Here is a 13504-nt window from a genome sequence, read left to right as displayed (position 1 = left end):
CCCGTACACAAACTGTTGACATCCTCTTTACGTTAGTTCCACATTGACAGGGGGAAATAATGACAGATGGCCATTTATGGAGTTAATATCACTTCAGGGTGTTTGTTATTCTCTTGAAATGTTTCGTTATACACTGTAAGTTTCTCACTTAACTCGTCAATCGAGATTGTTCGTTTCGCAAAGCGCCAATTTTGTTACTTGACCAGCGTGTATTCTTTCGTTTCCAACAGCGGTTTGGAAGTTTTCAAGTTCAGTTTTTTGTTATAATTGATATTGTATATTATCATAATTATGTATATGTATGATACAGAATTTTTGTGCCCCCAAATAATGTTTGTATTTTTTAAAGATTTTGCAAACACAAAACTACTATTTTAGTCGCAAATTCAAGGGGTGGTGAACCGCCCCAGTGTGTTAGGTAGGGAGAATTTATGTTTTAAGGTGTCACATTTGCAACGAAAAAATAAAATAAGTACATATAAAAGGATATTCCATGTATCGAGTGTCGATAAGACAAAATGATATTTAACTCGACATATAAAATGTCTTTTATGACCTTTGACTCTTTTGCATTAAATGTCACAGTATTCAATATTTACTGAATATTACATCTGTATTATTTTCAACTGCTTTGCAAACGCAGTATCAATGTACCCAGCACACCTCATCCTTTATTTACAGTCCATGCAAACATTTGCTACCATGTCTGCTCATAGTTACAAGTCCCGACTTATGCCAGTTATATAGTGCTAGCCAACGTATACACAATTCCGCAGTTTAATATGGATACGCCACTCAGACACAGCATACTAACTCCGGGCCGACCAGTGCGTGTTTTATCCCTCTAATCCAACATCATTAACAACATATTAAATTAACATCACGGTATAAATGGAAACTATTCATATTCGTCAAAACAAAAGAAAAAGCGTGAAGTGATTATTTCCTCCCATTGTGTCAATTATGGGTGTAAAGTGCACGGTTGTCCTGGCAATCAATGCATTCCAAGGTATCATTAAAACCTTTGTACCGCAAGGGTTTGAGCTATTCATATCTCGATAGTATGTGAAGGCACAACACAGGGAATTCCAGCCCATCACTTCGATAAGTATAAACAGCCTCCATGATGAATAGGGGTGGCTGGGTAGCCTATAGTGGTTAAAGCGTTTGCTCGTTACGCCGAAGAACCTAACATTGCAAAGTGGAGTCGTAGTGGACACAGGTAGGCGAGATGCCGGTCAGGTGCCCTTGAATTTCAAAATGGGCAAAATGGAGAGCTACCCCAGGCTTGCTATATGTATAATTGTTTTGGTTATCCCTGTCATCGTATAAGGGAGCAGTACAATAATTCCACGTGGCCTTACATTCTCACTTACTGTGTTAAATTTTTGTTTATTTGTTTATTTATTTGATTGGTTTGTTTTGGTTTTTGTGTTTGGGGATGGGGGATGGGGGATGGGGTTTAACATATAAGCAAGTTTCCATCCATCAAAATCAACTTCTCATGTTTATATTTTATTTTTCAAGGCAATAAATAACAGCCCTAAAAGTCACATTTATATACAACTAAGAGCTTCATCATTGTAGATATTAAGATGAAATTTCACAAAGATCTTGCCAGTTCAAAATCCTTCTCTGTATACTTATCGATGTGCTGGTATTACATTTATGTAATGGTACTGATATATACTCTGGGGTAAAAGAAAGTATAATTATATACACCCATGTCTGATGATGTCTAAAATTAAACAAACAAGAAATGGTTATTGGACAGTGAAATATTTGATGCGGTATCTGTAATTGTGTTTTGGACCGTTAGTTCGTACCGTTTCGGCGACTGTTTTAGCCTTGTAACTATTTGATAACGTTTGTAATTAATTTGGCCAAATCAAACGGAAGTGTTTACTTTCTTTTGCTCTGAAGTTTATGTGTAAATGTCATTGGGGTTGTCAGCAATTAAATAGTTTTGGGGCGGACTAGTATGTAGGAAATTTAGCGAAGCCTTTTTAACTGCTTGCAACAGGTTCCGGAAAGTTTATTACATGTATTACACTTATTATATACGAAATCTCCAAGAAGCTTACATATGCTTTTGGTAGCCAAGATATGCTTCTACTTGAATTCATCTGCTTGGGACAGGTCTCTTGGTGTGTTTCTAATAGCTCGCATGTAAGTGTACCTCCACTTCAAATAGCTTACGACCCGTGAAGATTCTGGGGTAGAATAGGTCTTCAGCAACCCATACTTGCCGTAAAAGGCGACTATGCTTGTCGTAAAATGCGACTAACGGGATCGGATGGTCAGGCTCGCTGACTTGGTTGATACATGTCATCGACCCCAATTGCGTGGATCGATGCTCATGATATTAATCACTGGATTGTCTGGTCCAGACTCGATTATTTACAGACCGCCGTCATATAGCTGGAATATTGCTGCGCACGCCGTTCAAAAGAGACCAACTAACCAACCATCAAGTAGCTTACATGAAGCTCAGGACATTGCTGACTACCTGTTGGGGCTACAGTGCATCAGGGGTGCAACGGTCGGTGGAACTAGCGGTGCATCCTAATCATTCATGTCAAACTGTTCACGCATCATAAGATAAAATCAAATATCATTAGATAATATTGATGCTGCGCTGCACAGTCAATAGTATCAAGAGACTTGAATGTTATAAGACACCTTTCCATGGGTTTCATAAAATATACACCAACACGCTATGTGGTGTTTGTAACACAATGGCAAGCCTTGTTTTTACTCCAGATACAATTAACAAAATACGACACAAATAGTTCGCTTGACATCTTGGATGCTATGAATAATGATGTGTTTTGAGTAAAATGACAGCACCTTCTTTCAGAGAAAAGGGATATTGTAAGACTTGAAGCGCTGATTGAAACAAAATATTTCCCTAAACAAATCAATACGTTTTACCGGATTGAGGACCACAGTCTCAGTGAGATGTTGTTGTTTACCACTCCACAAAAAGCACCGAGTCCCCTCTCTCACGACAGTGTGACACTGCTGGATGACCACTCAGCCTTGTCATCTATTTCTGTTGAGGTATTCTAAAAAGCATCCCTAGTATTGTGAATGCATTCGGTAGGAAACTGCTGTGATTTGTTTCGAACCCTTGAATGCTTGATATCTCCATTGATTTTAGAGGACTGTCTTATATTGTCCGTACGACTGATTAAAAGCAAACTAATCTCTTCATCTGAAATTGCCATGTTGCTGTATCCAATAATCAATCTACTTACATAATGGACTAATTTAGCCAATGTACGGATTAGGTCCAACTGAATGTAGCTATTTTCGTGCTAAATAACAAGTGCAATCATAAGAACAGATCAGGGAAGTGAAACTGACATCTTGTTCTGTCATTTCAGGCTGCATGATGTATTTCCGATTGAAGCCAAATGAGACCCTCTCCGACCTGAGCCAAAGCTGGAACATGGACACGCTGTATCGTCCCCTCACGGGGGAGATGGTCTCCCTCATTGTTATTCTCTCCGTCTTCACCATTGTTGGCTCCGTCGGCAACGGCCTCGTTATATTCGTGTTTCAGAAAATCCGTGAGAAGACCACGGCTCACGTGTTCATCATTACGCTTGCTGTTATTGACCTGTTCGCATGCATGGTAATAATCCCATTTACGATTGTCGTGGAATACCTTCGTTACGACATCCGGTACGACTTCCTGTGCAAACTGTACCAGTTCTTGATCACGTCGGAGATACCACTTTCGGCATTCATAATGGTAGCAATAGCGTTCGACCGTTACTTCTGCATCTGTCATCCGCTGAAGACGATTCTTACTCCAAAGAGAACCAAAATTGTTATCGGCTGTTTGACCTTGTTTGCCTGTACGCTTGGGATTGTTACAGCTTTAGCGTTCGGCGTCTATCAACGCATCGTGATACCAGACTACAGTTCCCCAGACTTGGATGAGAACTCAACAATACCATCCATAACGGAACCCAGGATATTCAGCATGCGACCAATGGCTGACGAGTCCCCGAAAGAAAATGACATAAACAAGCTTCTGATGAGTCGAGTGTTTCAATACATGTCTGTGCACAATATAACCCGGAGGGCTGTGATAAGGGAAAGTGGCTTCCGAGGACCGTACACGACCATGAACATGTATATCGGCATTTGTCAGCCAACGCAGGAAATCCTCAGTTTTGGTTTTGTGAACATCTACCAAAAGGTGTACTCCTCTTTGTACCTCTTCTGCTTGGTTATCGTCGGCGTCCTGTACGGCATGATCTACAAGTTCATCACGTCACGTCGGTCGAGGAAGTTGCAGCAGAAGTTGACAATGTGCACGTACATCAACGGAGAGAATGGATATGAAGCTACGCGCCTTACTCTTCTCAATGGGCACGATGAGGAAAAACAAAATGGCGACAACGAACAGATGACAAAGGATCGTGGTCGAAACGCTTCCGGGAACAGGAATTCTGGGAGGCATTATGAAGCAGAAAGGTTACGCGAGGAAACGAGAGCGGCGAATATCAAAACAGCTTTAATGTTGTTTGCAGTAACAGTCGTGTTTATCGTTGCTTTCCTGCCAGCCTGGTTGATGACGTACCGTATTGTTCCTACCGTCATCGTTGTTTTTTATTCTTATTTTGTGTACAACGTTGCCAATCCTTTCATTTATGCCTTCATGAATCACATTTTCAAAGATAACATTCATAAAATATTTAGTTGTTAACATTCATCTCCAAGCAATAAACCAGCAGAGAAGTTGGTGTCCTTGACCTTTCTGTGCGTGGTAATCGTAACCTACATGTGCATGGTGACCAAGGACCCAAGCTTACAGAACACACTGGAAACACTTTCAGCATCTTTCTGTGTGAATGAGAGAACAATGAAGCAAGATCTCAGTGACGTCTGGGGAATTTAGTGGGACACTGACAATGAAACACATTTTACAGCCTTGGATTCAAACCCTTGGTTTAATTGTTACGGAGTGTCAACCATGTGGCTACCTTCATCCTACCCTCAATGTCGAAGGTCGTGTTTGCAAGAATCGGATCACTAGTGATAGTGTATGAAACTGGTAACTTAATATCATTGTGTGATTATGGAATTTGTTAATTGTAAATACCCAAAGAATGGTAGAACGTGTGCACAAAGCATGTGATTTGTCAGTGGTATTTGAAACTTTATTGACTTGTGAATTGAAATTGACTTGTGGCGGAAATAGCTATGTGAATTGAATAGGTGAAAGATGACACTTCACGATGGGATAAATCGAATCAGGTTTCTGTATTTCACAACTGCGTTGTGATACGTCCCCAAACACCTCTGGACAATGGATTGCATGATATATCTACTTCGCGCTGATGATGTGAATTATTGTTTAGAGCCTGGTAGGACATGAACTATATTCAAAGATTTGAATTGAAACAAATGAATACATGTCCTGGCGAATAGAAGTGTGACATATGAATGTTCAGAAAAACAAACAAAAGTGGATCCTGGGCTGCTCGAAGAGAAGATAACAAATTTAATGAGCGTTTAAAATATTCGCAGCCTCGTATGTGGAAATGACGAGAGAGTACGAAATAAACAGCAGCATCCGACCATTCTAACTCTGGGTTGATTGTGCATGTAGAAACTTCATAGTCAGCTTGACATAAAGGTAAAAGTGGCAATGCTTTACGATGGTCCGTGTGGTTGTATGACAGTTGGAGTTGACAAATGTTTTGATTTGCACAGGACAGATAAACCTGTTTTGTCATCAAGACTGGTCATACAAGTAGACTAACGAATGCAACAACTGGTCAAACAGATCGAGAAGAGATGTTAGATTATATGTTTAGACAATTGTATACCCTTTATTCCAAGCTGGTCATCCATCCCACCGGAACTACTTTACAGCAGACATAATCTTGCTTGATATTCAAGAGCCGATTCTGTTTTGTAAATTGCACAGTGACACTGGCTTATGTTACAAAGTTGATCTAACATTGTGCTGCAGAACTTTAAACTTGATGAAACGGTATCTGAGCGCTCCGCCTTGGCCTTTTACAACTGTACGCATGTATTCAACCACATTCAGCATCGCCTAGATGACCATGGTTGATCAAAGGTTAATTTTACTTAATCCACGTGGTTGTCATAACCTGTAAAACTCATTCCCTTCTCTATGCGGCAGCTGTGGCGTCCCCCAGAGGGGCTGTGATATAGGATGACGTTTTTCTCCAAAGACGATGGATGCGAGGATTTTGCGGGTAAACATGATGCTGTAAAATTTGACGGTGTATTAGATGTCAATGCATGCATTAGATGAATATTAACTTGGTGGAGAAGAGTGTTTCAGTGCATGCATTGATGATTATTACCTTGACGGTGCAATCTATGACAATGCATGTATGATGAATACTTCCTTGTCGCAGCAGTGTGTTGAATGACGACCTACAGAAATATCTCTGTGTTCATCACAGTTTAAACGCTGACAGCCTGGTTCACGTGCCGATCACATATTGACCTTACTGATGCAATACTCCCACTTGCCGCACCAGATTCACCACGTCTCCAGTTCACATGTCTCAAACAAAACTTGTTTTTCATATACAGCTATACACTAATTAGATGTTCATTTATAGGCAAAAGTGATACATGCATCATCATAAGACGTTATAACCTGAATTGTTTGGTATTTGGTGGATGGTTGTTTGAACATCGTTTTGTGCTGTGTGACTTACTTCAAATGCATATAGTATGTTCTAGTCTTAGACAGGCTCATTTGTCATAAAGTGAAGCGTATCATATATTTTATATTAGTATATGTTTTCGTACCCCTTTACTATGTCACCAGTTCTATGAGCTTAACATTAGTGGGGATTGAAGTGTGCTCTTTGTCCTTACAGTTGACTTATGCAGTACACTTGGATCCCATGTGTGTATCCCCTGGCATCATTTGTGTAAATAGGAATGTGTAACGCCTGTACCGTGATAGCATTGTCGTATATATCAGAAAGTATTCCTGTAAATATATTACCGTTGAAGTCCTATTGCTTTAAATTACTCACAAATATACATGCATATGACGTGTTAAAACAGCTGTTAATGTTCCATAGACGTTTTATCATAACTCATTATATAACTGAATGTGTCATCATAAATTCTTTTTTATGTTAAAATACATCTGTGTTACTTAGTATCTATCAACATGTAATGGGATAATATAATTTTATTATTTTCAGTTTGTGTTCGTTAAAACATCAATTCATTTGAGAAACAACTTTATGTTTACCAAAATTCAACAAAGTCTACACGTACACTGCTGATCAAAGAAAGTATACGCTCATGTATTGCTTTTCTGGTTCTTGGTATTGTTTTGTTCATTTGCACAGTGTGATTCACGTGACGTACAAAATAGGAGATGCGTTTAATTTAAAAAGAAAAAGTGTAAATACTAGTACATTTACCGATAAATATTCGTGGTATTCAGTTGGTATGTTTTCATACGTGCAGTAACGTTTTAAAGAATATCTAGTGAATGTCAGTACCACTGCATTTCAGTTTGTGTTCTGTAGATTTGATGGTGGTATCTCAATATACGAAACATTCAAAATGCAAACTTGTACCATATGTATGTTGTTCATTTGTTCGTATATCATGTTTTTAAATTGATAATCAGTTTGCCTGATGTGACGCGAAATGACAGTCATGTATTCAGACTGACCCCTACTTGAAGTACATGACTGGACTTTCGTGGCTATACATACTGGACGGGCTATGTCAGTATTGTTGTTGTATATAGCTGTACATAATCCATGTTTGGGGCAGGTAAGCAATATAGCATGGCCCTTATTTTGGAATGGTGTATGATGACACCTCTGTGTATTAAACAATGTATCCTGGTGTTAAATACGTTTTTGTTGGTTATCACCATATTTGATGAAATGTGGTTTAACGTCGTGCGACGTGCATACATGTGTGTGTGTGTGTGTGTGTATGTGTGTGTGTGTGAGAGAGAGTGTGTGTGTGTGCGCGCGCGCGTGCGTGTGTGTGTAGCTGCTCGTACTAGTGCGGATTGATGCGATTTATAGTGCCAGCCGAGATACCATGACGCAGTTTAATACCCCACTCAGACACAGTCGACGGACTCCAAGCCGACCAGTCCTTGTTTTAGCCCCTTAAAGCCGAGCGCCAGACAGGGTTACAACAAGTACCATCTTTTAACGTCACTCGTTAATATTTTCAATTTCAATAACTTCAAACTGATTGAAATTAATAGGAAATATTTAAGGTGGCCTGAAGTAAGAATAGGCGATCTCGTAGATAATATACAGACACGTTTATCCTAACTTAATTTGGTGTTAGTTAAAATTCTGTTCACTGCTTTTCAGTAATTCTGTCTTCAGTTGTCTCTCTTATCATTTGATAATGTGTGTTTATTGTTATGGTGCCTTCCAAATTAGGACAGATGTAGAATAGTGAATGAGTGAGTTGGTATTGTTCCAATGGAACGCGGCTGTTCCAATATTCCAGCAGGTGGAACACCAGAAATGGGTTTCACAAATTGTACCTATGTGGGGAACCGAACCCGGGTCTTCGGCGTAACAAGCAAACGCGTAAACCAATAGGATACCACCCCCACGTATAATAGAATATGCCAGTAGCTGTTAATGGTCATACGAGGCCCGGAAGGAAGGAAGGAGGAAGAAATCGATTGTATCATTGAGTGTCGCCCCTATCATACTCACGATCATTATCGCTGTAAGACATTGCAAAACAAGTGTTGTGAGTGTTTGAACAGAATTGTAATTATATCCCGGCGTGTCAGATAATGTTGAAGGACTGGATTGCAGAGTGACGCAGTAGTAGCAACTTGACACCTTGTTTAAATCAATGGGTTCGAGTTTGGTACTGAGCAAGCAGGGATCATCATCGGAGCGAATGTGGGGTTCGAACCTGATTGGATCATGACACTGATGTAGTCATTGTGAATCGTTGAAAGGGGTTTACTCCGCGTTGACGGTCTCGTTACTCGTATTGCGTGTCTATTCTGGGAATCGAACGTTTCCACTTCCGGGAATAGAAAAAAATCCCCATAACTTGACTCGAACAAAAATATAAATGAAAGTCTGGCCCGGCGAAAAACACCCAACGGTACACCTGGATGTCCCCTTTCCCTTGTTGACAACAGCATGGGAGAGGCTACATATATCGAGTTCTCCAGTGCTGTTGAGACTCGAAAACGCCTTTCAAGAGGGCGACTTCTTCATTTTTCAAGCACATTCGAAATTTCAATCGGTTATGTTTAATATATATGTCATAGAGTTATTGACTGTCCAATACAAGGATAACAACGTACTGTATTAAACTTTAGCTAGATTCCCTACCAAACGTCGAGCAGAATTTCGGGTGAAGATTTTCTATTCAGCAATTTGACGTTCTACAGAAATAAAGACTTCCAAAGCGATCACACCTACACAATCACACTGCGAAGATGAGGCAGAAGTATGAATAGTTGCAGTAGTAGTTGTAGATACTAAGGTGATGTTTGCCACAGACCATATATTGTCACCCAAAGATGAAGTAAAGATTTAGTATGATTAATCCCCTCGAAATTGATTTCCTTGGGATTAATGTCTACCTAGACAGTGTTCCTACGATTGTCTGCCTCAGCACAACACGATATGAATAGTCATGGATGTTAATGATATTAAGCGTCAACTCCAGAGATGAACCATTCTCGATTATCCGGCGAAACATTGGGCGTAAAAGGCGAAACATTGGGCGTAAAAGGCGAAACATTGGGCGTAAAAGGCGAAACATTGGGCGCAAAAGGCGAAACATTGGGCGTAAAAGGCAAAACAGCGGTGAAAATGACATGAACGAATCACTGAAATCAGTGATGACACCGGGTGTCGATAAAAAGATTTTATGTTACCGTGACCGCAAGTTTGCATCGTCTACAAAGATATGGAAAGTTATGCAATGAGGGAGCACGAAAGTACAGTGTTGGATAGACACTGAAACTAACAATATAGCGCTAATACGTCATTATCATGTTCGGGAGAAACACGTTCTGCATTTTCAGCATTTTCATTTTCAGTTATGATATAGCGGCGATAAGCCTTAAACAAAAAGCAGCGCGCGGTTTCGATCGTGAAAGGACAAGGAAGTTGTGAAAAGGCCCACGTGTGGGTCGCAGATCTCTTTAACGGAAACGATAAGGAAAACATTTAGAAATTGTTTGGAAAGTTTTCAGATGTATCCGTGTCGAGGACAGCAAGAGTGTGTTCATTTCAACACTTGGATGTTTTAGACATCACTAAATTTTCAGATAAGGCTAAAAAGTATTGAAAAGGTTGATTTTGGTGTTTTCAGAAAGAATTGTTTCAACATATTGACCCGAGATACTGTTATTGGGGGGTGTAGATAACAACGGAACAAGCATAAAGCATCTTGGTAACTGAAGCATCTCGAGTCAAAAAGTTACGTTTTCTCTTGAAGTTGGATCTATCGGCCTTTCTCATCCATATAATTACACACAAAACGTCAACGTCAGGGAACGACCAGTCTCTATCATCCCTCGAAACAAATTTCATAGGAAGCAAAATGCAAAACAGCGGTGAAAACTACACGAAAGAAAAAACGAAAAAAGTGATGACACAAGCCATTGATATGTTTCTGATCATACCAGAAGTTCAAATCTTGCACCTGTTAGAAAGACAAACATGTTGGTTGTCAAACAGTTGAAAATGTTTCATAAATTTCATACACCAATATTTCACTGTTGTCTTCACTAACATGTATAATTTTAGTGGGGCAAAACGTCCCTTATCCTACCTGCTACTTTAGAGCAGTCAAATGATTTTCTATGTCCATTACATTGATGAACTAAGGATTGATATTTATATATATATATAAACAACTTTTTACGTTTTTTCTGCAACGTTTATGTACAGTTAATAGTTCCTTTATCGAGTGATATAAGATATAAAAGTGCATAACAGAAACGAAAATTTCAAGCTGTCGTCACTGATACTGCAATTTTTTTAATGCCATTTACATTCTACTGTGAAAAAGATAAAACAAACGCTTTGGTGCTAGCGAAATTATGAATTAATTAGCACGTGTTTCACGTTACTTGTGCGTAACAGACGTAATTCAAAGTAAACACATCGTTTTTAGTTTTAACAAAATCGGTAAACGCACTATCGTGTCGTTTAATCATGACTGGATTGTCTGGTCAGGACTTGATTGTCTACAAGCAACCGTTGTATGACTGGAGTACAGTTGTTCAGCAACACTTGTATTTTTATGCATTTTGCGGCGGGTGCTACGGGTGGAATGGAACATGTTTATCCTTTTCACGAACACCTTGTGTCATTTCTGATTTTCAGTGATACACTTATATAGTTTACACCACATTTTGCCGTTTATGACAAATGGAATCTGTTTCAGTAGATAATCGATTATTCTTATATAACAGTATTATGCTCTGGCGTTGACGTTTTTTTAAAATCATATTAAGTGGGATGGCGGTTTGTATCACCGGTAATCGACTGAAACAATATTTGTTTACCTTGAAACATTTGAAACCTTAATTAATGAGCACCTTACTCGCATTCATATTTGAATACATCACGTAACAGTTATAACATTATATTATATCCTCGTCATGTAACAGTTCCTATTCTATATTGAAATACATCACAAAACACTACATACTACTACTTAAAATATACTTCACGTGTCATGGTAGTATTATTTATAATATTACTGTGTAAATACACTGCGTAACAGTCATAATGTCATGTAGTATATTCGTCACGTGGTAGTTGCGTTATTACTGGGTGAATACATCATGGAACAGTCATAATAGTATATCATATATCGTCACGTTGGAGTTAAACACATCGCGCAACAGTCATAATGTTAGATTATATTTTCGTTACGAAAGCCTCACAATATTACTGTTTAAATACATCACGCTGCAGTCATAATATAACATAATATTATATCAGATGTTAATCATCTTCTGCAACACCGAGATCACTATATGTACAGAAATTTGAGTACTCTACTGACTCACATTTCCCAGCACAGTGACCTATGACGGTATGTTATATTTTCACTCGTTTATTACCAGGGCATAAGGTAGTCTCAGAAAATATATAATTTTGAAAGGAACAAGCAACTACATTTTATTTTTTGAAAAGGATCCAAAGCGATGTGAGAAATTCAGACAAGAACATATGAACCTTGCCATAATCTACATTTGTTTTACTCAGAGCTGGGCGAAAGAAAAAATATATGGTTCAGGGATCGTGAGACTGACTTGGGCATTAGGTTTCAAACTGACTTAAAAAAAGTCGTAGTTATTGTTCATCTGAGCCCGTTTTAAACATCTTCTCGTCGTCCCTGCTCTAACAGTACAACAGGGAGCCCAACAAGCGTCTTATTGCCATCAACAGTCTCAACTAAGATTGTAGTGAAAGGTTAAAGATATTTTCATGGCTTTTGCCTTTTGGCTGTTTATTAAATGAATTGGATACCGCCCCACAGTAGAGTTGCACCTTGCGACAAGTAACGTATCTTGTTGATGGGCCATGACACAATCTGTACTATACTGAACCGCAAAAGAAACGTCACCCCAAGTAACATTGCATGAAAAATTGTCATTTAAATATCTGGGTAATATTCGTCAAAGTTTCTAAAATTTAACATTACCTTGTCCGGAAAAATGAAATTTGATGATAAAAAACAAAGCAGATGACAATAAAACCGATCGCCCAAACGCATCACGGCAACGGTCATGGTAACCCGATGCACGGGAGTTCCGTGCAAATTGAAATGCACATGCGTTCCCCCATTTCGTGCCCTATAAAAATCCACCCAGATCGGATAACATTCATTCGTTATTGAATTGCTACCACATGCCAAGATTGACAAGAAATCAGCGACACCAAGCCCTTTGACGATTGCAAGCTGGGCAAACCGCCCGGCAAGTCGCAAATGCATTTCAAGTCCACGTCAGGACCATATACAGGCTCCAGCAACAGTACCACATCAACAACACTACAGATGACCGACCACGTTGTGGAAGACCAAGGGTCACTACCCGACGTCAGATTGTGCTTCAAGATCGCTTTGTTACTGCTGCAGAAACTGCTCGACAGACCATTGTGACACACCAGCGACACATTAGTGCGGACACAGAGCGTCGACGATTGACGAGCAGACAACTCCACTGTCACAGGCCACACCGAGGACCCATTCTGACACCACGTCATCGCCGGGGCCGTCTTCAGTGGGCATCACAGAGAGAGAGAGAGAGAGACTGGCGACGCCGTGGGGAACGTTATTCGGATTCTTGTGTTGTTGAGAGAGACTAGTGGGGTGGTTCGAGCATCATGGTGTGGGGTGGAATTGGTCTTTAACATAGGGTCGGCCCCGTGGTCTTCCAGAACATCGATCCAGGGAGAGGCAATTATGTCACAGCAGCTCGGTACATTGATCAAGTCTT

General features: G+C 39.7%; 1 protein-coding gene across 1 annotated transcript in view; it reads left to right on the top strand.

The window, feature by feature from the left end:
* The window catches only part of LOC139471675 (cholecystokinin receptor type A-like), an 81471-nt gene extending 73909 nt beyond the window's left edge, over window positions 1–7562 (top strand). The window contains exon 2 of the mRNA XM_071254122.1: window positions 3390–7562. Coding sequence (XP_071110223.1) covers window positions 3395–4723 — 1329 coding nt within the window. The 5' untranslated portion in view covers window positions 3390–3394 and the 3' untranslated portion in view covers window positions 4724–7562. The remainder of the gene's footprint in view (window positions 1–3389) is intronic.
* The last annotated feature ends 5942 nt before the right edge of the window (window positions 7563–13504 follow it).

This window comes from Haliotis cracherodii, unplaced genomic scaffold, assembly GCF_022045235.1.
Source record: "Haliotis cracherodii isolate W230 unplaced genomic scaffold, xgHalCrac1.p SCAF_23, whole genome shotgun sequence".
NCBI lineage: Eukaryota > Metazoa > Mollusca > Gastropoda > Lepetellida > Haliotidae > Haliotis > Haliotis cracherodii.
The sequence above is the reverse complement of the archived record's forward strand: the minus strand, read 5'-3'. Positions and strand labels throughout refer to the sequence as shown.